Raw genomic sequence first — 23,060 nt, 5'->3', positions numbered from 1 at the left:
TAGGCCCCGCTCCCTCACAGACAGGCAGGAGCACCCAAGCACGAGAGAAGAAACACCCCGGACAGGGGTGAGAAGAGACAAGGATGCCGTGGGAGCAACGTTGACAGCGCGACTAGTAGGGAGACCCGGGATCGCCCCTGTGTCACCACAGAGGATATCCCCGACAAAGGCAGCTTGAGGAGGAGAGCCTGTGGGGAAGCCCAGAGAGAGGTGACTTTGGAGGATAGGCCGCTGCTGGACTGTGAGGTGCTGGGAATGGGCAAAGATTGAATGCCTAGGGACGAAGCAGACGGGGCTACAGTAAGGCGTGGGGGGGGGGCAATTAAAGGGGCGGTACACCCAGTTTGTGTTGAGCCTTTTTTTTGTGTTTTGTGTTAGGTTTGTCTTTTCCCTGAGTTCTAGACGAGACCAGAGGGCACTAGACCTGTATTAGGCATAGTCTCGTGTTGCAGGGAGGGAAGCTGGCACTCCATTTGGGGTAATAATCTAAGAGCAAGACAACCAACAGCTTGGCATCACCATAAGGAGGCGTGAGGCCGGGGTGTAGGGGTGGTGGAGCCCCAAGACTGACCGCTGGGGGAACCCTGGGCCGCGGGCCCGCACGACGACCGACCCCAAACACTGGTAACATTAAGTCGTGGCAGGCGGGAACGGGGTGAGGGAGTCGGGTAGAGAACATCCACTCAGTCGAAGGCAGGAACGCCGGCAAGGGATAACACTAATCACCCAGGGAAGAGTGGCCCGAGAACAGCTAGTTGCATCCCGGCGGTGACAATGACTTTTTGGTATATGATCAAATGTTAAATAGTTGTGATTGATTACTGAATATGGATACAAATACAGTGTTGCAAGTTACTAAAATAATAACCTGAAGATTGTAATTCTCCAGGATTTTACAGGTTGCAAGCAGAGATTCTGTTTTGGCATTCTGGTACGTACAAAACCAAGAACACCTTACTCCCCTTGTATATGCTTTGATGGGAAAAATATGACAAACTACATTTTATATTATGAAGTTGTATCATTCCTTTCTGATTCCTTTTCTACAATTTGTGTATAGAGCTTTCTGTTTACACTTTTTGTATCAAATCGTTTGTAATAAAGGCAATCTGAAGCACTATTTTTCTTTATGCTGATTTTTTCCAAAAGATAAATGTTTCTGCTTTGTTGTTAATTATGATTATTATTAGTTTCTGGTAGCAGAACTATAATGTGCTATTAGCAGTGCTATACAAGCAAAAATCACTCTCTCCTGAGTCCTCATAAAGGCACAAAAGAGGGGAAGGCAGAACAGTATACAAGCACAATACGGAAGTGATAGCTGGCTGACTTGTTATACCACAAAAATAATCATCAGTGTATATAGACCATTCTTACATGCATCAAAACACCCCCAGTAACTGAGCTATTTTTTTTTTAACTAGATTGCTCAAAGGATTATCAGTAAAGCACAGTAATGGTGCCGATAAATGTTTAACAGATGGCAATATTACAGGAAGTTTTTAATTCACAAGAATTTCTACAACAAACTAATTTTACACATGCAAAAAAATTACTTTTTCTGTTTTACAATTCTGCAGCTTGATATACTCTGGCTTTGCTGTAGAACAGCATTTTGGGCCAATACAATGTCACTTTTGATTAGCATTTTATAGCTGAACGTTAAACTTCTGAAGACTAAAATATTACTGAAAACAAAATGCGTTAGACCTGAAAAGAAGTTTCACTGAAGTACGTTTCAGGATTGTTTCAACAGAACACTTATCCTCCTTATCAAAAAAAAAAGCACGTGACTCCCCCTACTGGTCAAGGGTGGGGAAACATTGTTAAGAACCATATCAATGAGTGAAGTGCAGGGTTAAGCAGATTACTGTTTGAAATTATTGTGACTGGAAAATGCTTAGAATCACGAGACACTCAGCATTTCACAGGATTCGGTCCTCCTAGGTCAGCATTTTCATGAACTGTTTTGAGTTAAATCTGAAACTATATTCAACCAGGTTTATCTTTAAAGCAGTTTCAGCCACTTTGAAACTGGTTTATGTGCACTGAACTTCTGTTCTGTTAAAGGTTTAAATCAGTTTCTGATCACTTACACCAGTTTGTGTATAACTTCTGTCCCTAGCCCTAGAGTTGGGGTTTACTTTCCTCTTCCCACTTTTCCCCCCTCACATATTCATTTACTTGACAACAGCAACTGAAAGATCTAATGTAGGGCTGACAAGCACATAGTCAGTGAGCCAGACCTGGCCTGCCATGCCACTCTCCCTGGCCTGCCACTAGCCTGGTATATCAGCTAATTTGGGAGCATGCCTGGCAGGGGGGTGTGGGGTGCTACAGAATCCAGAGCTCCAGTGAACATGGTCTTTGGCAGCAGGAGGGCATGAGCAAAGGCTGTGCTGGCACAGCTGTGCTCACCCTGTGGCAATTTGGGGCTGCTGCTGCTTACCTTGTAGCTGTGCAGCCCATGGCTATTTAAGCTGTCTTGCCATAGCAAGCAGCCACTTATCCTTACTGCCACTACTGGTTCTGCTGCAGCTGCTGCTTGCCCTAGGGACCTGGCCTGTGAGGAGCCTTGCAGTCAGGTTCTGGCCCATGGCATGGGATAAGTTTGGCACCCCTGCTCTAATTAGTTATCAAGGTGCTGCAAAACCCGAAACTGAAAATTGTTAGTATTCATTGGTATTACTATGCAGAAATTAATCTTCCCCAGAGAAACTGTAAAATTATAGCTAGTATTGTAGAATCTTTGCTCCTCCATTTATATTCTACACCTATGCTCATTAGATTAACACGGTGCCCTTAAAAGCATTAGAAACTGAACTTGTAAAATAAATAATAGTTTTAAGCTGTTACATGCACATTCCTAATCGCTCTTACACAGCTGATCTAGATGAATCATGTTGTTCAGGCCCAATCATTTGATCTTTTGTTAAAATACTAAGCAGATGTTGAAGTATAAGGTCTGTGAAGCAAGGAGGTCACTTAATTTTTGAAGCCTCAAGCCTGCAATTTCTATAAATTTTCTGTTAGTAAAGCAGAAAAATATTATTTATAAGTGCTGGGCACTATTATAAAATAAATGTCTAAATACTTTAAAAAATCTGTCCCTACCTTTCCTGTACACCAATCCTGGGCAATCTTCCTTTCCTACAGAATCTGTTCTTCTCTGCTGACCTAGGAGTGCTCATCAAATTCATCCCCATTATTATGTATAATAATAACAACGTGTAGTTGGTTTACATGACTATGTGTAGAATATTGAATATGAAACCTTTGCATATATTTTTCCAATTTTAAGGGGCAAGCTTAGGATGGATGAGTGATGGAAATTAAGGGAAAGGGAAAGTGATGGATGAAGAATTACAAGGTGGGCAACTGGCTGGACCCCTTCTCATTTTTCACTTCTTCTATTCTAAGATTTGTTTATGGGAAAATAGCATAGAATTTGGAAAAAGTATAATTTATGGGGTGCTAGTAGGTTTTATAACCCCTGCCTTTAACTTTTGAAAATTCTCTTTTCCTCATCTCCTTTAAAAATGTATTTGTATTAGAAAGTGACTGAAAATGATACTTTTTAATTCAGCAAAAATGCTCTATGTTTATAAACAGTCACATTTGCTGACATTCCTTAACTTTATATAATCACTTTTTCTTCTGTTAGCACTGCAAAACCAGTACAATGATGGGAAATACATGGATCCTGTGCTACTTTATGTATCAATAAAACTAACCAACTTCTACTTGCATGCTCAATATCTGCTTTTTATGCCTGGACAACTCCAATAATGACACTTTGGCCTTGTTTAAAGTGGGGGGAAATATTTCTAAAACCATATTGGCTAATTAAGGGCTTAACAGAGAAAGTTTCACTGACCATGTGAGTACCGTATGCCCTTCAGGCAGAGGTAGGCAATTACTTGGGCTGGAGGGCCACTTATGTAGTTTTGGGGAGCTGTTGGAGTGGGGGAGCAATTGATCCTATCTGGCCTGTTGGCTGCCTTTGGGAACCTCAGGAAGGAGGGCTGTGCCCTGTGCCACTCTGCTCTGCTGCAGCTGGGTCTGGGCTGGGCTGGGCCACACAGCGTGCAGACTCCTTTGCGGCCCTTCTCCCCCCACTCCACCCCCTACTCCAAGGTGGCAGCATCTCATCATGGCGGGTGGGCAGGTGGGATGGCTACTTAATGCACTGCATTGCACCCCATCCCGTGATGGCCTGGCTGTTGGCAGCCATGGTGCCAGGACTACAGCCACAGTTCCAACAGGAAGCTGTGTGGGAGAAGGATGAATGTGGGGTGGGGGGAAGTAGAGAAGCCTATGTGCTGCACAGCCCAGCCCAGCCCAGCCCAGCCGAAGCTGCAGCAGTGTGGGGTGACACGGGACACAGGTCTCCCTCCTCAGGCTCCCAGTGTTGGCCTACAAGCCAGATACAGCCCACAGGCCATATTTTGCCCACCCTGCTTTAAGGGTTAGGCTGTCACTCGGCTCTTCTCTAGGATATCACTGTTCTATTTAACTAATGATAAGAGTTGGACAGAGTCAGAAAGAGAGAGTCTGATGACTGTATGCTGTTAGCATGAGTAAAGAATCCTCTTTCTTTGAAATGGCTCCTGCCTCAGTGAACTGAACCCACAACATGACAGACCACACTTTGCGAACATCCTTTAAAACTGTCTAGTTTTCAAAATCTGCAGTTATTTATTTAATTTTCCTGTCTTGGGCCAACTCCATCGGTCAATTAAGTTCCAAATCCAAATGAGCAAAGCTCCATAACCATGTCTATAAATATCCATGGGCTGTATTTTCTATCTGGCCAGCCTCCTGTATATAAGGACCAGGCCTGCAGCCCTGGGAGTTCAGATGCCCCTCATTATTGAATTTTAAAAATATTGGTTTGCGACACGGACTGCTAGGGATTCAAGAGTATACGGGACTCCCCCTACTCCCTGCCATGGCATGTGGCTACATGGAATGAAGTTGGGGTGGGTTGGAGCAAATTAAGACACACAATTGGTATCGTGAAGTCTGTTAGTGTGGGGTAAAGGAGGTGAAAAAAAATGGTCAGCATGTAGCTGTGGAGAAGATGGGGGCCCACACATGGTAACTGCATTGTATTTAAAAGCTTTATTAGTTAACATTAACAATGATACCAAGTGACATGGAGTTGTAGGGATTAAAGGGCATGGACATGAATGATGCATGCCCCTGGGGGCTGGGGGAGCATAGCGACCTCCTGCAGGTGGTGGTGGCGGCAGGGGCATGGCGGTGGGGATCTGGGAGCTCCTGCAGGCAGCCACAGCAGTGTTGGCAGCAGGGGGAGGGGGGTGGCAAGTGGGCTAGTGGCAATCAGCAACTGCCTGCATATGCCGCCAGCAGTGTTGGCAGCAAGGGGGAGGGTGGTGAGTGGTGACCACTGGCAGGCGCTGCTGGCAGCAGCAGCAGCAGTCAATCATAGGCGATGCACTGCCAATCTCAGAGTGCACCCCCATGTGCACTATCCTATGCATCACCCATGGACATGGGATCCCACATCTGGTGACTATGTGGTAGTTAGGTTGTGTTGGCGCCATTTGAGATGCACAATTGATGTCATGTAGCCTATGCTAGTGTGAGGTAAAGGACAGAAAAGCTGGCAAGGCATGACTATGGAAAGGTTAGGGACCTACACATGGCAACCAAATCAATATTTGATGTGGGTGCAGACAGAAAGTGCAGTTCCCAGCTGTAACTCAGACCCTGTTCTGCAAAGCCTTCTGAGTCACAACGTTACCCCAGACCAAACACAAGTTCCTTGCTGGTTCCAGGGGGAGGGGAATGGGCTGGGAATCTGCAGCCAGGTTCACATAGCAATGGTCCCGTAGTGGGAATAAATAACTTTGGGAAAGGACCTGCTAGGCAGCAAGGGTTAGGTTAGGGCCGGGCTCATTCTTAATACAGAGGTGGATGTGCCAGCCCTGGATTTTACCAAGTTGACTGTTAGGTATGGGATTTACACACAGGGAGTCAAGGTTAAAGTTAAAAGTAGAAAAGGAGTTACTGAACAAACCAATTAACGATAGGAAATAGTTACAAGAGAGAAGGGTGAACAGCAATAATAGTAACAACAAAGAATGCACACAGATACTTTACCAATGCATATCACACAGCCATGGGATGACAGTAGAAATAACAATCCAGGAACAGCAAATGTAATTGGCAAACAGAAATGCTGGCAAACAGGTTGGCAGGACAATCCAGTGACAAGTCCAATAGGTACTCCTGAAGGTTAAAATCCAATATAAATGGCCGGAAAATCTCTGAAGGGACTGGGCTTTTGAGTCACAGACTCCCTGAGACTCCAGCAGAGTCAAATGCTCACATGAATACCCTCTTCACAAACTCCTTCACACTAGGGACAGTGCTGGGGAAGGCTATAGCCACCAGAAAATTTGCCTTAGTGCCCCCGTAGCCACCTCTCCCAGCACTACTCCTGTCCAAACCCACTGCCTTGTCCCCAGCCGGGGCTACCGTCATCCGCTCCGCTCCCTCCCGTAGCCTGCAGAGGTGTGGCTCTCCTGGCCCAGCTGAATAAATATGTTTGGCCAGGAGACATATAGTGTAGCCCCTCAAATTTTCTGTCTAGCGCACCTCAGCCCCCCACCCCACTGGGAAGAGGCTGGCACCACCCCTGCTTCACCCACAGATTCTCTCAGACACCAACTTTTCCCCCTCACATTACACACATCACTCTTCCACACAGCCCCACACTAAACACCTCAGATCACACCCGCCATCCCACGCCACACACTGTCCCTGCTGTACCCCTTTGTCACAAGATACATTCATCTGTCAATCATACCCCGGGGCTCACCTTTACCTCAGAACAGACGCTCATCTTTCCTGCCACAAACCCTCTCACCACTGCACATGCCCAAGCTGGGAAACTAGGCCAGACACTCAAAAGGTTGCTTTTCCTGGGACCTTCAGATGGCAACTCTTACTGTGCAGGCTGTGATGTCAGCTTTCCTGTGCAGGCTCAGTGATGTCCACCTTACCTATTTACATCTGAAATCAAAGCTCTCTCACTACAGCCCCAGCTCTCTGACAGTGCTCCTGTTTTCAGAACGGGGGAGGGGAAAGGCAGTGGAAGGAGCTCATTTTTGGGGCTCCTGAGCTGGTGCTGAAGAGTGTGGGGGAGCTCCAATATACCCCCCATGCTCTGGGTGGGGCTGAAACCCCCCGACTGAAATCCCCCTGCTCTCTTCCCCTTCCTTTTCTGCAAACAGCTGCAAGCTGGGAGCTCTGCAGACACAAGTTACAGAAGACTCTAAATTTTGAAACTCTTTATTTGGTACCTCATGCCAGGGGTTGTCAACCGGGGGTACACGTACCTGCAGGGGTACTTGGGAAGGCCCCAGGGATACATGACTAGGCCCTAGGGGTGGGCAAGGACAGAGTGCTGACACCCACCACCCCGCACCACTGCCTCCCGGGGCAGGGCTGGGGCCGGGTAAGAGCAGCAGTGCTGCTCTGTGGGCTGCACAGGCCCACCTGGTGGATGTGGGTGGGGGGCGGCCACCACCATCCACCACTCCCCGCTGCCTCCACTCCACGTTCGGCCGCCGGGGGCACACGTTAGTACCCTTTAGCCGGGGGTACACTTATTAAACCAGGTTGAAAACCCCTGCCTCATGCAAGGAGGGGTCAGATTTTCACCAGATAAGCCATTCTTGAAGCCATATGCAGCCTTGCACTTGTGTTGGGCCATGGCTCTAAACTGCTTTCCGGGGCCAAATTGGGGGGAAATTGTCACTTTCATCTGCACCCGAAGAAAAGCTTTATTAGAGAAGAGTAAAAACAGTGGTGAGTGACACAGGGTTCCCACGGGGCTGCCAGTGCTGACTGAAGCTATTCCAGATTATTTTTTAAAATTTTCTAAGCTAAGCTGAGTCACGCAGGTGTTATCAGCACCCCAGCTACCCTGGGACACGGGTGGAAGGACAACAGGCAACGCGTGGCTCGGGGGTGGAGACTAACCCACACGTGTTGCCCGCGTGGCCATCACCAACTTCGGTAGTGCGTGTTTATTAGCAGGTTGGTGTGGTAGGGCGGGGCGGCCCTGCCCGCACTAAACATGGCGCCGCCGGAGCCAGCGGAGCAGTCACGTGGGACGGAGGCGCGGAAGGAAAACTGCTCCGCGCGCAGATGGAGCGGCACAGCGTGGAGAAGGCGCCGAGCCCGGGCCGGGGCTGCGGGTTGCGCGCGCGGCGGGAGCTGCGGCCCGGGGAGCTGCTGTATCGCGCCCAGCCCTTCGCCGCCATTGCCGCCGGCCCCCAGCGCGGCCGTCTCTGCGAGCGCTGCTTGCGCAGGTATGGGCCGCGCCGCGCCGGGGTGGGCTGAGGGAGGCTCCGCTCCCGGCTCCCGCCCCGCGGTGGGCGGGTCCCCCCGCCAGCCCGCCCGCACGGAAGAGGGGCCGGGCCTGGCGTGCTCCTCCTCCCCCCACAATGGCCGGCCGGTCCCCGGGGCTGCGTGTATGCCTGCCCACCCGCCTCGTCCGTGTCCGTGTCCGTGTCCGTGTGTGTGTGCGCGCGTGCTTGTGCCTGTACCTACATGTGGCCACGTGTGTGTGTTCCCATGTATGTGCCCTCGTGGTCGCATGGTTTTGGGTTTGAGTGCCCGTGCCCACTTCTGTGCCTTTGTGTGTGTGAGTGCCTACCTAGATTTCCTGTTGGTGAACTTTTAGTATCCCGTCCCCCTTTGCCACAGAGAATAATTTTTGTTGTCCGATTTATTATCATTTACTTTCTGGACCTGGTTTGCCCATGCCTGTGTCTGGCCATGAGTGCCTGTGCCCAGTCACTGTCAGCACCAGGGAGGGGCAGCAGCTGTCAGATGAGGCTGTTGCTACAGCCCCTGCGTGTGGTGTCAGACCATCTGCACCTGAGATCCACCATAGGGTGGGAGTAAGGGAGCAGGGGGTGGAAAGATGCTTTTGGCCCTGGGGGAGCCTTCTTGTTGTGGTGGACCTTCAACGTGTGCTGATGACAGAGGTGTAAGCTGGATGCCCATGGGAGCTGCCACACACATGGGCAAGCTGGCACACAATGTGTTCACCCCACCCCATCCCAACCCTGCTGTCGCTCCACCCTAATTACATTGCTGGCTGATGATTTCTGATGCTGGTCCCCCATGTTGCCTGCCTGTATTTGGATGGTGGCAGATCTAGAAATAAAGTAATAAAAAGGGATGAGGTATGGAACTCACCAAAGGATAGAGAGGTGTAGTTAAGTGTTAGTCTGAAGTCAAGCAGAGGGCAGGATAGATTTGCACTTTATAGACGAACCAAAATAAGCTTGCAAAAGCTTGTGCGATTTTCATAATATGTATTAAAATACAGCATATTTGGGGGAAAAAAAAAAAGACACAATCACTGACATCTTTGGTGTGTAGAAAGCAGGGTAGATTTGTACCTATGGCCTGACCAAAGTAGACACACTCGCTCATTCACTCTCTGCTATGGTTAGGCTATAAGGTACAAATCTATCTATTGATCTGTTGATTAATCAATTGATCTAACAAAAGGTATATATCTATAGATCAATCAGTAGATGGATAGATATATATCTATTAACTGATCTACTGATCGATCAATTGATATATCTACTGATCAATCGATAGATTTTTACCTTATAGCCTAAACATAGTAGATACGTGTGTGTGTGCAGATCTACTTTGGTTAGTCTATAAAGTACAAATCTATCCTACCTTCTGCAAACCAAGGATGTCAGTCATTTTGTATCTTTTTTGTGAATTTCTTTGTGTTCACTACATACACTTATCTTATTTTTCTTTAAAAAAATGTTTTCTGGATTTGAGTATAATAGCAACACTTAAAAATTGCCTAGTTGCTCATGCCCTGAGGCCAGTGAAAAGACTTAGGGTTGCTGGAATCATCAGTTGCTGAAATTTGGAAACTACCCTGACATGGAGGGTGTTCTCAGTAGATTTGATGGCTTGAGAAACAGTTTATTGATGCCAGGGTATTTTCCAAGGTGTAGATATTATTCTGCTTTTGCTTAGGCTGGATAGTACCTTAATTCCTGTTTGTCTATTAGAGACTGTAAATGCAGGCCTCAGCCCTGGAATCCTCTTTAGGTAAATGTGCTGAGTTCATTGTCAAATCAGGTTCCCAAGTTAACATCATCAAAATGTCTCTCTGCCCTGAAAGGCCAAACCTTTAGGCCCACTTTAGCCCTCTCAGGAAGGAACCTTAATAAATCTATGCACTACAGAGACCTTGCCCTACTTTGATCCGTGTCTTATTGATTCCAGGTGGGGGCAGGCCCAAGCCTTGCCTGCTGGATCATAGTGGCTCTCATGCTGCTTTTCTCAAATCACAAGACAGCTGTAGAAGGCCTAAAATTGACAGGGGCAATTTGACAGGTCTGACATTTCGGAGACATGGTGGGACTTTGAACACCCTAAAGGAGGTCTGACTTTTTTCAAAGTGATGATAGTGGTGGTGTTGGTACTCAGCCTCTGAAAATTAGGTCCCTTGAAGGTGGCTTAGATTCAGCACTTGGAGGTTAAGGCACTCAGAATTCTTACTTGTTTTTGAAAATGTATGTCATATTGAAGAAACTGAAAAATAAACTTGATCAGTATACATGTTCTAACTGGGAAATCAGGATGGAGAGTTGAGAAATTCTGTTGGAAGGCATGGTACCCTCGTGAGTTAGGTTTTAGCTCTAGAGTTTAATACACTTGCATTCTAGGCTTGAATGGACATGTAACATAATGTGACTATAGCAGAATAAGCTGCTGGAGAAATGGAGGCTTTTTAATGGGTGATAGTTTGTTGACTCTAAGATAAATAGCCATGCCACTTTCCCAAGAAGAGTTAACTTGTTCTGCACTGAAAAGTGCCTCCTGCTGTTTTGAGAAGTAGGACCTGTCTTGATTAATCTTTGTTCCTGGATAGTTGCTTTTTGTCAAAATTTAGCAGTATGACACTTCTCCATTCTCTGCTGATACTTTAAATGTGGTGTGAGTGGGGCATCTATTGCATGTTCCTCCTCCTGTTGTTTAACAGAAAATCTCCTGTAGTGCTTTGTGTAGGAGCAAGTGGTGTATCTTGGACATCACATCAACTAGGATTCTCCTAGCTGTACGACCATAGATTTACTCAACCTGACTCTGACAGGAAGTCATGGGTGACAGCAGTGTTATAGTTCTGCTGCCTGTCTTTTTTTGTGGTTAGTTTCTGAAATGACAGACAGAGTATGTTTTAGTGCAGAGGTGCTCTACACGTGGCATGCATGCCACAAGTGGCATGGAGCCTCTGTATATGGTGCATGGCAGGTTGGGTAGGAAGCTGAAAGCAGAACAGCGGGTTGGACAAGGGAAGGGGATTGGAGTGACACTGGAGGGGGGTCTAGGGCTCACATTGTGGCATACCTGCCAGAGAGGTTGGTCTCTGCTGTTCTAGTGGAAACTTATTGAAAATGCTTGAGCTGTCAGTGCTGTGGATATCAGGCTTCCAAAGCACTGGAAGTTTCCAGATTTCAAATAAAGTTAATGTTCTTGAAGAACAGTTACTCTGTATGTATATGCTTTCAGTTTGGGGAAAGTGGTCAGCATTAACAACATTGGAACTAGCTAGCAGGATGTTAAACCTAACGTTTTGTTTGCACTGAGTGATTAAAACACTGCATTAGTTAGTGTTCTAGCTGATGTAATTTCCCAAGATAGACAGGCACATATGTGTGTGTGTGTGTGTGTGTATGAATGTGCAGTCAACATCAAGGAATGAAATTGTAATTCAGTTTTGCACTTGTTTTCAGAATTGTGTAAATCGCAGAGGACAGATACCCTTTGCCCTCTGGTGGAATAACCTGGGAACATAATGAAAATCTTGCTCAGGATGGTGCTACTTGAGGATTTGTATTCTGTATAGTATATAAACAAGGGGTAGGGAATTATTTGGGCTGGAAGGCCACTTGGAGTCTTGGTGAGCTGTTGTGGGCTGGAGAGGGTTGCCTGGGGGGGGCAGTTGATCCTATCGGCTGGGCCTAGAGCTGGGCCCATCTGCCTTGCACCTACTGCTGTGGGTGCCGGATGGAGCAGGTGGGTGGACGTGTAGAGTCTCCATGGAGAACCACTTCCTGTAAGCCCTTGCCTGTTGCAGGGACATGCAGGAAGCAGATAGGGGTTCTGCCCTGGGTCCTGGCCCCACACTTGCACTGTCACCATCCCATGGTCCTGGCCCCAGGTGCCCATCCTGCTCCTGGGCACTGCTCCTTGCCTTCCTGCGGTCCCATTGCATCTGCTCAGCTGAGCACACCCTGTCTGCATGGGTCCCGGGCTGGTCTCCATGGAGACTCTACCTGTGTGTCTGCTCTGTCCAGCACCTCCAATGATGCATGTGGGGCATATGGGCTGGACCTGGGCAGTGGGGCTGGGTCTGGCAGAGGCAGCAATGTTGGCAGTGGCAGCCAGAAGGAGCCATTGCCACCAGCAGCTGAATCCAGCTGCCATTTCACCCCAGTCCTATTGTGCACATGGTGGCAGCTGGACCAGCTGCAGATGTCGCGGCCCAGGCCGCCTCCTGTACCTGTGCCTGGCACGGCTGAGGGACCCACCACAGATAAAATCCCTTGGTAAGATGGATTAAGCCTGCAGGCTGTATTTTGCCCACCCCGGTTATAAATGATACCACTAGCACAGAAAATGACCTGAGTTTAGTTGCACTCAGTAATAGTGTATGGAAGGTATGCTATGCTTCTAAACCTGATGGGGAAGAAACTGGAAAATCCTATGGGATAAATCATACCTTCTTCTTTGAGCATAGGAGTCCCAGTTCCAGTAGATGGCACACGGGAAAAAAAGGAGCATCACCCTTGTAGGCTTGTTTTCTCTGCCTTGTTAATCAGAAGATAAGTTTGGGGGCCAAGAAAGGCTTGAAGTCTGCCCCAGTAAAGCCAGAAACAGAGAAACAGATTCAAGTAAATTTTAATAGCAATTCAAGATGCTGATTTAAAAATAATGAAATATTAATCTAAAAGAGTAACAATCATTAACACAGAAAGAAAACAATCTTAAAATTACTGAGTCTTAAAGATCTGTAACAGGTGGCCAGCTTGTCAGGGAAAACACTAAGTAGCAGAGATAAAGTTTCAAAAAGGCACTGATCTTGGTTAACCTGCTGATGGGCATTCTGGCAAAAAATGAGGGTTCCTGGCTAGTGAGTAAGTCTTTGGAGATGGACCTGTTCTTTCTTCCCCAATTTTTAGTGGAACTTATGGAGCTTGCTAAATAAAGCTATCGTAAGTAAGGTTAATGGATATATACATTTGCCTGTTATCCCATTGAATCATTTATATAGAAATACACCTTGTTTGTCACCCAGGAAACATACCTATTTTAGTCAACAGCATAAAGTGGTCTCTGCAGCAAATCCATATCTAACCAATACAAAAGCACAGGACTGGCTCAGGGTGTCCCAAGATCAACCAGTGTAGCTTAACTGGTTTTGCCCAACAGTCCAAAATCTTCTCTTCTGTGTGACTCTTTTCCTGATTTGCCATTTCTTCCTCTCTTAACTTTAAATAGATAACTGCAAGTAAATATTATCTAAGTCTAACACGCCATATGTAAATAGCCAAAGACTTGCTAAAGTCTACAGCAGGAGTCGGCAGCCTGTGGCACATGTGCCTGAGCATGGCATGTGAAGGCACTTTGCTTGGCACATCTGCCTTGGGGCAGATGGCAGAGAAGGACCTGGGCTGTGCTGCTATGAGAATCAGGTCCCTGGTAGCTCCTCTGCCATGCGCCCAGAGGCGCATGTGCACCTGCTGCCAGCAGTGAGCCAGGCCGGGACTGCAGATCTCGGTGCAGCTGCTTGCAGCTTCCCTGCTGCCTGCTGCAAGCAGCCTGGGCTCTGTGGGAGGTGGGAGGGGCCTGCCGAGTGCCCAGTCTGGTTGTGGCAGGCGGCTGGGAGCTGCAAACCACCGTATTGAGGTCTGCAGAAACCTGGCCTGGCTCATTGGTGATGGCAGATGCATGTGCGCCTCAGGGTGGACAGCTAGGTAAGCACTGTTAGTATTTCTGCTTTGGGCTGTGCAGTTTTGGGATATAGCATCTAGTGTGAAGTGGGAAAGTCGTGAAATAATGTTGAGGTACCTGAGGTCAGGTGCCTCTGCCTCCATAGATTTCCAGAGTGGCGTGCAGATCTTAGGATATAATAGTATCATAGTGCTTAGGGTTGGAGGGGACCTAAACGGATCATCAGGTCCGACCCCCTGCCCTGGACAGGAGCAAGTGCTGGCGTCATAACACTCCAGCCAAATATCTATCTAGCTTCCTCTTGAAGACCCCCAAGGTAGGAGAGAGCACCACCTCCCTTGGGAGTCCATTCCAGAGCCTGGCAGTCCTAACTGTGAAGTAATGCCTCCTGATATCCAGCCTGAACCTTCTTTCTAACAATTTGTGGCTGTCCCCAGTGGTGCCCAGGGGAACAAAGTTTCACCCAATTTCTGCTGGCCAGCCCGGTGAGTTTATAAACGGCCACCAGATCCCCTCTCAGCCTTCTCTTGTGGAGGCTGAATAGATTCAGGCCCTCTAGCCTCTCTTCGTAGGGCCTGACCTGCTGGCCCTTGACCATGCAAGTGGCCCTCCTCTGGACCCTCTCAAAGCTAGCCACATCCCTCTTGAAGTGCAGCACTCAGAACTGAATGCAGTACTCCAACTGTAGCCTGACCAACACCGCATAGAGGGGAAGGATCACCTCCCTGTACCTGTTTGTGATGCATCTGTAGATGCATGACAAGGTGCGATTAGCCTTACTGACTGCTTCCTTGCATTGGTGGCTCATGTTCATCCTGGAGTCAACAATGACTCCAAGATCCCTTTCTGCCTCTGTGTTGACAAGAAGGGGAGTTTCACAGCCAATAGGTGTGTTGCTGGTTCCTTCTCCCTAGATGCAGCACCCTGCAGTTGTCTGTGTTGAATTCCATCCTATTTTCATCCACCCACCTCTGTAACCCGTCTAGATCTAGCTGGGTTCTGTCCCTCCCCTCCAGCGTGCCTACCTTGCCCCACATCTTAGTATTGTCAGTGAATTTTGACAATGTGCTTTCCACACCTGTATCCAGATTGCTGATAAAGATCAGGGAATAGTACAGGCCCCAGGACCGAGCCCTGGGGAACTCCATTGCCCACATCCCTCTAGGTCGAAAACGACCCATCCACCACCACTCTGAGTGTGACTGTCTAGCCAATTTGCCACCCATCTGACTGTGTAAGTATCGATGCTGCAGTCGCCTAGTGTTTTTAAGAGTATGTGGTCGGAAATGGTGTCGAAGACCTTCTTAAATCCAGGAAGATGATACCCACCTTGATGCCCTTGTCCAGGGACTCTGTGACCTGATCATAAAAGGAAACCAGGTTAGTTGGGCAGGATTTGTCCTCTGTGAATCCATGTTGTTTGCCCCTGAGCATTACCTCCCCTGCTGGGCGCTTGCAGATGTGTTCCTTGATAATTTTCTCAAAGGTTTTCCCAAGGACTCAGGTGAGACTGACTGGCCTATAATTGCCTGGGTCCTCCTTCCTTCCTTTCTTGTAAATGGGGACCACGATGGCCCTTTTCCAATCCTCTGCTACCTTGCCAGAGCCCCATGAGCACTCATACAGCCGTGCCAGGTGCCCCTGTCAATTCCCTCGGCACCCTCAGGTGAAGAGCATCTGGACCTGCTGATTTAAATACGTCCAGCCCCTCCAAAAGTTCCCTAAATAGGTCATCCCTGACCCTTGGCATGGTGGTGCCTCCCCTGGGTCTGTTCTATTCAGAAATAAGGAGGCAAAGAATCCGTTAAAGAGGTCAGCTTTTTCGTTTGCTTCAGTCACCGGATTGCCAAGCCTGTCCTGTAGGAGCCCTGCATTACCCAGTGCCACCTTCTTACTCCCTATGTATTTGAAAAAGGACTTTTTGTTATCCCTAATTCTGGTCACTAGCCCTAGCTCCATCTCTGCCTTGGCCTTCATAACAGCCTCCCTGCAGTCACAAGCAATGGAGGTGTAATCCTCTTTGGTGATAGCCCCACTGCTTCTACACCTTTTTTGCCCTTAGGCATTCCTGGATGCCTTTGCCGAGCTTTGGGGGCTTTTTAGCACTCCTGCCCCCCTTGGTATGCAATGGGACTGACTCCCTTTGAGCCCAGAGGATTGTCTCCTTGAGGATCAACCACCTGTCTTGGACCCCCATCTCCTTGAAGCCTCTCCTACTAATCTTCTTAGTTCATTGAAGTCAGCCCTCCTGAAGTCAAGGACTTTTGCCTTACTGATATCTGTGGAGTTCAAGGACCATTATTTTGCCTTTAGCAGAGGGCAGGGATTCCATTTCTTACACTTGATGGTGCATGCATTGTGAATTTCACAAGTGCAAATTTGTAAAAATTCCTTCCACCATTATGTATGTATCATCTAATCAGGGGCCAGAGACCTTTTGTTGCCCAGGCCCCTTCCACAAGTCTCTGCCTGTGCTCACCTTCACTACTGATTCCCATCCCTTCTGCAACAAGGTTAAACCCCAACATGGTGGAGCAACTGGCAGTGCAGGGAGGAAAGCACTGTGGAGGTGGTGGGCAGCAAAGTGCATCTCTGTGCCATTGATCCCCTATGCCAGATAGGGCCTCTTACTGGAGCAGATCCAGGCTGCAGGCTGCCACTACATGTTGCCAACCTTTGCAGAGAAAGCCACGTGGCATGGTTTACTGAGGCCTTTTCTCATCCACATTTTGTCCAAAAGCATTACTTTGAATTTATTTAAATGCAAGTTGCAGTGGTGACACCATTGTATTTGTGCTCATTTTGGTTGCTTTCTGGAAATGTATTGTCTCCTCTTACCTGCTTTCCAGTCCCCAATGAAAAGCCCAAAGCATTTCTGTTTCCTTCCTTTAAAGGCTGTGGCTGCCTGTTTTCTTTTTTTCCAGTCTTAGTTTCCTGCTTTTCATAGCTGTGCCACTGGATCTTCCATTTTATTTTCAGACCTATAATTATTTTATCTAGTTTAATACCGGATTTATTTTGGGGATAGATAATCAGAAGTCATGTATAGCATCTGGAGCATTAAGAACTGTAATAACTGCCAGTTGAAAGTCATATCTTACGGCTTTATAATTTTAGATTTTTATGTTACTCAGCTCCTAGATTCATAAGGTTACATGAAAATAGATTTGATAGATTTCATAGACATTAGGGCTGGAAGGGACCTCATGAGATCGTCGGGTCCAGCCCCCTACCCAAAGGGCGGGAAGTCAGCTGGGGTCATATCACCCCAGCAAGATAAGTATCCAAACATTTCTTGAAGGTATCCAAAGGTAGGTGCTTGTACCACTTCTTGGGGGGGAGTCTATTCCAGGTTGGCCTAAATTTGCCAGCCTATTCTCTAGTGCAGGGGTAGGCAACATTTTTTGGTCGGAGTGCCAAGAAAACCACAATGTCTACCTTGTAAGGTGCCGGAGTGCCGCCACACCACAAAAACAAAACTGGGGCAGAGGGGATACATGGCAGGATGCACTACATACTTAATACTATTAATAATCATTAATGTTGCGCTTTTTTTTTTTTTTTACAGTAAATAGAGAGCTGGTGTTGGGCGGGGAGCGGGGGCTGCCCCAGGGCTCCATTACTTGGGCCACAGCGGGGGCCCAGCAGCACTGGCGGTGGGGCCCAGCCAGCCTGCGCAGCTCTGTGGGATGGGATACAGCCACCCTGCCCATAAAGGGATGCTGCCTGGCTGGGGTGGGATGCTGGGCTCAGGGGACTCCTGCTTGGTCTCTGTGTGTGCCGGGTACAGTAGGAGTGGGAGCTGCAGCCACAGGCTGTTCCCCAGGCTCTGGGAACAGCTGTTGTAGCTGGTGCTCAGGGCTGAGCCAGCCGGGAGCCTGCAGCACAGTAGCTCTGTGCAGTGCCTGCCCCAGCCCTGGCCCCTTGAGGGGAGCTGTGGGTGGGCAAAGCTGGGACCCGGTCAAGCTGAGGCAGCTGTGGTGGCTGTTTCCAGGCTCCAGGGGGCTCCCGCAGCCAGGCCCCTGCACTGGGGATGGCTCTGCCCTGCCTGCACTGTGTCCAGCGTGCGGGGAGGCTGATCCCGGAGAGGGAAGCCCCCCCGAGCCTAGCGTCCTGCCCTAGCCAGGCGGCATCCCCACGTGTGCAGGGTGGCTGCAGCCCATCCCTGAGGAGCTGTGTGGGCTGGGCCAGACCCCACCACAGGTGCCGCTGGGCACCCTAGACTGCCCGCCTACCAAAGCTCGAGCCTGCAGAGCCCTGGGGCAGCCCCCACTTCCCGCCCAGCCCCCATCTTCCAAAGGGCCCAACTGGGCTGGTTTGCCCGTGGCGCCTCCCCCCATGCTGCCCAGACCCTGTCCCAACCGCTCGGCCCTAGCACTCGGCACCTCAGTGCTGCCTTGGGTGGGACAGGGCGTCTGCCTGCCTGGGCAGCTCCCTCCAGGGGCCAGCCATGCTGGAGGGCACAGCCTGGGAGCAAGGGGTGGGGGCAGTTGAGCACAGACAGCCTCCCTGCCTGCGTTCTTCTGCTTCACCCCGGTGCCTGCTGCGGCACTGGGACTTGTGGCTGCACAGGAGAGCCCGGAGCAGCAACTTTAAAAAAAAAAAACAGAACAATTTCTTTGCGTGCCTCCTGGCGTGCCAGGAAAAATGTCTCCACATGCCACTAATGGCATGTGTGCCAGGAGTTGCTGACCCCTGCTCTAATGTGACTGCACTTCCCTATAGTTTGTGAACTTGGTCAGTCTGCTTCTGACACCTGAATCTAGATCATTTATGAATATTAAAGAGCATTGGTCCTATTACTGAGCCCTGGGGGACACCACTGGTCACCATGTGCCATGTTGACTCTGTTCCATCGACTGTCATTCTCTGGGTCCAAGCATAGAGCCAGTTCTCTAACCACCGGGGTATAAATTTGTTGAGGCCACAGTTCCCCAATTTTTTCATGAGGACATCATGGGAAACCAACTCAAAGGCTTTTTTGAAATCCAAGTATATGACATCAACCTCTTCTCCCTTGTCCAGGTGTTGCACCACTTGGTCATAGAAGGAAATAAGGTTGATCAGGCAAGACCTACCCACAACAAAGCCATGTTGGCGATCTCTCAGAATGTTGCCTTCCATTAGCCTGTTGTTGATGGATTCTTTGATAATTTTTTTCCAGGATCTTCCCAGGGATTGAGGTCAAAATGATTGGCCTCTAGTTCCTCGGATCTTCCTTCCTCCCTTTCTTGAAGATAAGCACCACGTTGGCCCTCTTCCAATCTTCTGGATTCTCTCTCAAGCGCCGCGAGTTCTCCGATATCCTTGCCATTGGTTGTGCTATGATGTCAGCCAACTCATTTAGCACTCTTGGGTGCATTTTTTCCAGGCCAGCTGGCTTGTGGATGTCCAGCCTCTCAGGGTGTTCTCTTCACCAATTATAGGTGTATGATTGCCTTTACTCTGGTAGTCCTGCACCCTGTCAGGCAAGGTGATCCCCTTGGCTGGTGGAAAACTGATGCAAAGTAATTGTTGAGGAGATTAGCTTTTTCCCGGGTGTTGGTTGTCCGCTGCCACATTTGGTTCAGCAGGGGTCCAGCGTTGCCCTTGTTTTTTCTATGATTTCCCATGTATCTGAAGAAGGACCCTTTATTGTCCTTGATTCCCATAGCCAGTTTGAGTTCGGTTTCAGCCTTGGCTTTTTCTGGTCCGCTCCTTAAAGGTGCAGGCCAGTGCTGCATAATCTTTCTTAGTGGTATTACCCAACTTCCTTCCCTTATGAGCTTCTCTTTTCATATTCAGGAGGCCCATGAGTTTCCTATTGAGCCAAGGGGGGTTTCCCAGCCCTTTTTGCTCCCTTTCCTACAGGCTGGAATGGACTTCCCTTATGCTTTTAGGATTGTGTCCTTATGGCACAACCATACATCATGGACTCCCCTCCCTGTCAGGTCATGATCTCTCAGGGCCTTGACAATCAATCTCCTGAACTTGGGAAAATCAGCTTTCCTGAAGTCAAGGATTTATGCATTGCTAACTGATTTGCCAGCTTTAGAGAGAGAGAACGCGATCAACTCATGATCACTGTCACCTAGCTTCCCTTCGGTCCTCAGGTCACTCACTAGATCATCCCCTTTGGCCAAAACTAGATCCAGCAGCACCGTACCTCTTGTTGGCCTGTACACTTGTTGAGTCAGGTAGAGCTTGTCAATGCAAGTGAGGAAGCTTTGTGACTGATCAGATTTGGCAGAGTGTTCTTCCCATGAGATGTCAGGGTGGTTGAAGTCACCCATGATGACCATGCACTGAGAGTGTGCAGCCTCTGCCAGTTCACTAGAGAACTTGTGGTCAAGCTCTTCCTTCTGGTTAGGAGGTCTGTAATAGATACCTTCACCACGTTCTCCCCATATTTTAACCCAGAGGGTCTTGAGCTGCCCTCCTTTGGTACCAATCTCTGCTTGTAGTGAAGTATACTGCTCCTTGACATACAGAGCTACTCCCCTGCCCTTCTTCCCAATACAATCCCTCCTGTACAAGGTATAGCCATCTAGTTAATTCTAGATCTAAAAATTCTAAATTCTTAGATCCTAAATTTTAAAAATCTCAGTTAATTTTTAAAAAAGTTTTCTATACTAAAGATAAAAGGTTAAAAGTGACTTAAGTGCACTTGGCTTAGAAACTAGAACTGGTAGTGTTTGGGTGCTGTGCTTTTTAAACCTAGCAATAGTCAAAGGGGGCAGAGTTTCAGAAGACTGGACAGTTTCAGCAGGATCTGGATTGAGAATGAAGCCCTAAGAATGGAGTATAACAAGATGCAGAGAATGAAATATAACAAGTTGGAGTTTATACACTAAGACTGGTATATACTGTGCTAGCTGGTTTCCTTTTTTGGAAAAAATATTTTGGTTTTCATCCAGTTAAAGCAATTATAACTAAGTCAAAAGACCCAAATAGTTTTTGGGTTTTTTTTGGTCCTGAGGTGTAAGAATATTAGATGCTTATATTTTACTGCAGATTTGATTCAGTATTAAGGACAATTGTTCCCTCCCCACGAAATCCAGAAATGTTAAATTCTACCTACTAAGCATTCCCCCCCCCAGTTGTCCTAACCCCTGAAGTAAGAGTATTTATTAAAATTGTCTCCCATAATTTTAATTTGCCAGATGGGGGCTGGGGTGGCATAGGGTGTTAAGGTGCATGGTTGACAGCTCGGAGGTTACAAGTTCAAAGCATTCATGGTGCTGCCTGTGAGAGTCCAACCAATCTGTGAATTCTGCTAAATACCTTGTCATAAGGACATGACAAAGGAAAGGACTTACCAGATATTGTTAGGGTAGGTTTAGAATACTCTAGTTCTTAAAAACCTAATAGCAGGGTGTGCACATGCATATTTTATATGTAAAGTGTTTTAGTTACCTTTGATTTAAGATTATAGAAATTGAGTCTTATGCATAGTTTATGAAAACCCGGCACACTTACTGGAATAGGATAGAGAACTGAAATGTATTTCATAAATTTTGGTTAGTATTTAAAGCAACAGCAACAAAATTGGCTTGTGTGCTCTCTGCTTAAAGCAAGGCATATTGCACTTAAAAGACAAAAAAAGATAATTGCTTATTCCTGGAGTTATATAGCTATGTGAGAGCCAATGAGTAGTTTACTTTGCCTTCTCTGCAACTCTGGTCCACTAGATGGCAGTGCAGGAGCACAAATAAGAGAAACAATAGTATTGCTTACAAAATTCTTGTAGCATCTTGGCAAACGCGCTTAAATCCAGGATTATTAGATGTAAAAATCAGAATTCAAAGTCTAATCTTGAAATCATTAGCCTTGGATATAGTTCGATTGACTTCTGTGGTCTTGTATGTGTAAATGCAGTGGGAGTGGGAGTTGGTTTGAATGGGAGATGCTGGCTGGATTAGAGGACTGGCTATGGCACATGAGAGCTCCTAGATTACACGCTAAAGCTAGGAACAGATGCTGCATTTGTCCCTGGACAAGTCGTACCTGTGTTTGTGCCAGAGCAGAAATATCCTGGGATTGGCATGTATATACATATCCCTTCTGTTCATGGTTTAGTGAGAGGCTGAATGTACTGCAGTTTTTCTGTCATTGGTTCAGTGATGGAATTCCGGGGTAACTGTCCAAGCCCACTTTGTGATGTCCTGCGATTAAACTGTTAGTACTTCTTATCCTGTCAGCCTTTTCAGCCTGGGCAATGGATATAGATGTGTGAACAATTGTATGGCATACCATGATACAATGGTTTATCCCAGGATAAATGCCATGTCTGTTTTGTAACCTGAGCAGCAGGTAGATTCTAGTCTTGGCTCTATTGCTCATTGCCTGTGTGACCTTGGATAAGCCCATCCAGGACAGAGTACAGATACTTGGGCAAGGCAGGGGAGCTTGTTGTGAGGCCGTCTGTTTTGTAGTGATTCTGTAGAGAAGCAGAGGACCAGCATCTTTAGGTGAACATTAAATATAAAACATGAAATAAAGAGAAAAAAATCAATTTGAAAATTAAAAACAGTGGTGAGTTTGTGGTATCAGTACATTTAGCTTGTGTATGTGAATAATCTTGATGTTCTTCCTCATTATCCTGTTATTGGTATTTATATCTGACTGGTAAAGATTAGGTTTCTTTGGACCTAGTGATGCTACAGTATGTAGCTCAGGCCAGAGATATTGGTAATCTGGTGTCCCCTTTCTCTGTAGTATGTTGTTAGTTTTGAAATATTTTTGACTGGTAATTGCATGCCGGGTTTCTTGAGAGGCTGGGCCTGTATTGTATGCTGTAATCTATTTTGTAAGACAGTTTGGCAAAGGGGGTAGCTGATACTGCTTTGCTGTCTTGAAGTGAGATACAAAATAACATCTGTTTTTTGAAATGTAGGTTTCTAGTCATGCAGAATAATTCTTTGCTTGGGAGGTGGGGGAAGGACTGCACACGTGGTGGTGCTGCTGGACCTGGAGAGTGTTCTCTGTCTCCAACAATGGAACTGGGTTTAGTGGGCAAAGTTGGGTTTAGAAGTGTC

General features: G+C 47.5%; 1 protein-coding gene across 2 annotated transcripts in view; it reads left to right on the top strand.

Moving 5' to 3' along the window:
• The first annotated feature begins 7,974 nt into the window (after window positions 1-7,974).
• Window positions 7,975-23,060, top strand: part of SMYD3 (SET and MYND domain containing 3) — a 278,654-nt gene continuing 263,568 nt past the window's right edge. The window contains exon 1 of one of the 2 annotated variants that reach the window (XM_090031507.1): window positions 7,975-8,348. In XM_090031507.1, the coding sequence (XP_089887633.1) occupies window positions 8,185-8,348 (164 nt within the window). In that variant the 5' untranslated portion in view covers window positions 7,975-8,184. The remainder of the gene's footprint in view (window positions 8,349-23,060) is intronic. The other variant, XM_090031508.1, reaches the window with a different exon arrangement.

This window comes from Crocodylus siamensis, chromosome 1, assembly GCF_052110815.1.
Source record: "Crocodylus siamensis isolate JL-2025a chromosome 1, ASM5211081v1, whole genome shotgun sequence".
NCBI classification, from domain to species: domain Eukaryota; kingdom Metazoa; phylum Chordata; order Crocodylia; family Crocodylidae; genus Crocodylus; species Crocodylus siamensis.
The sequence above is the reverse complement of the archived record's forward strand: the minus strand, read 5'-3'. Positions and strand labels throughout refer to the sequence as shown.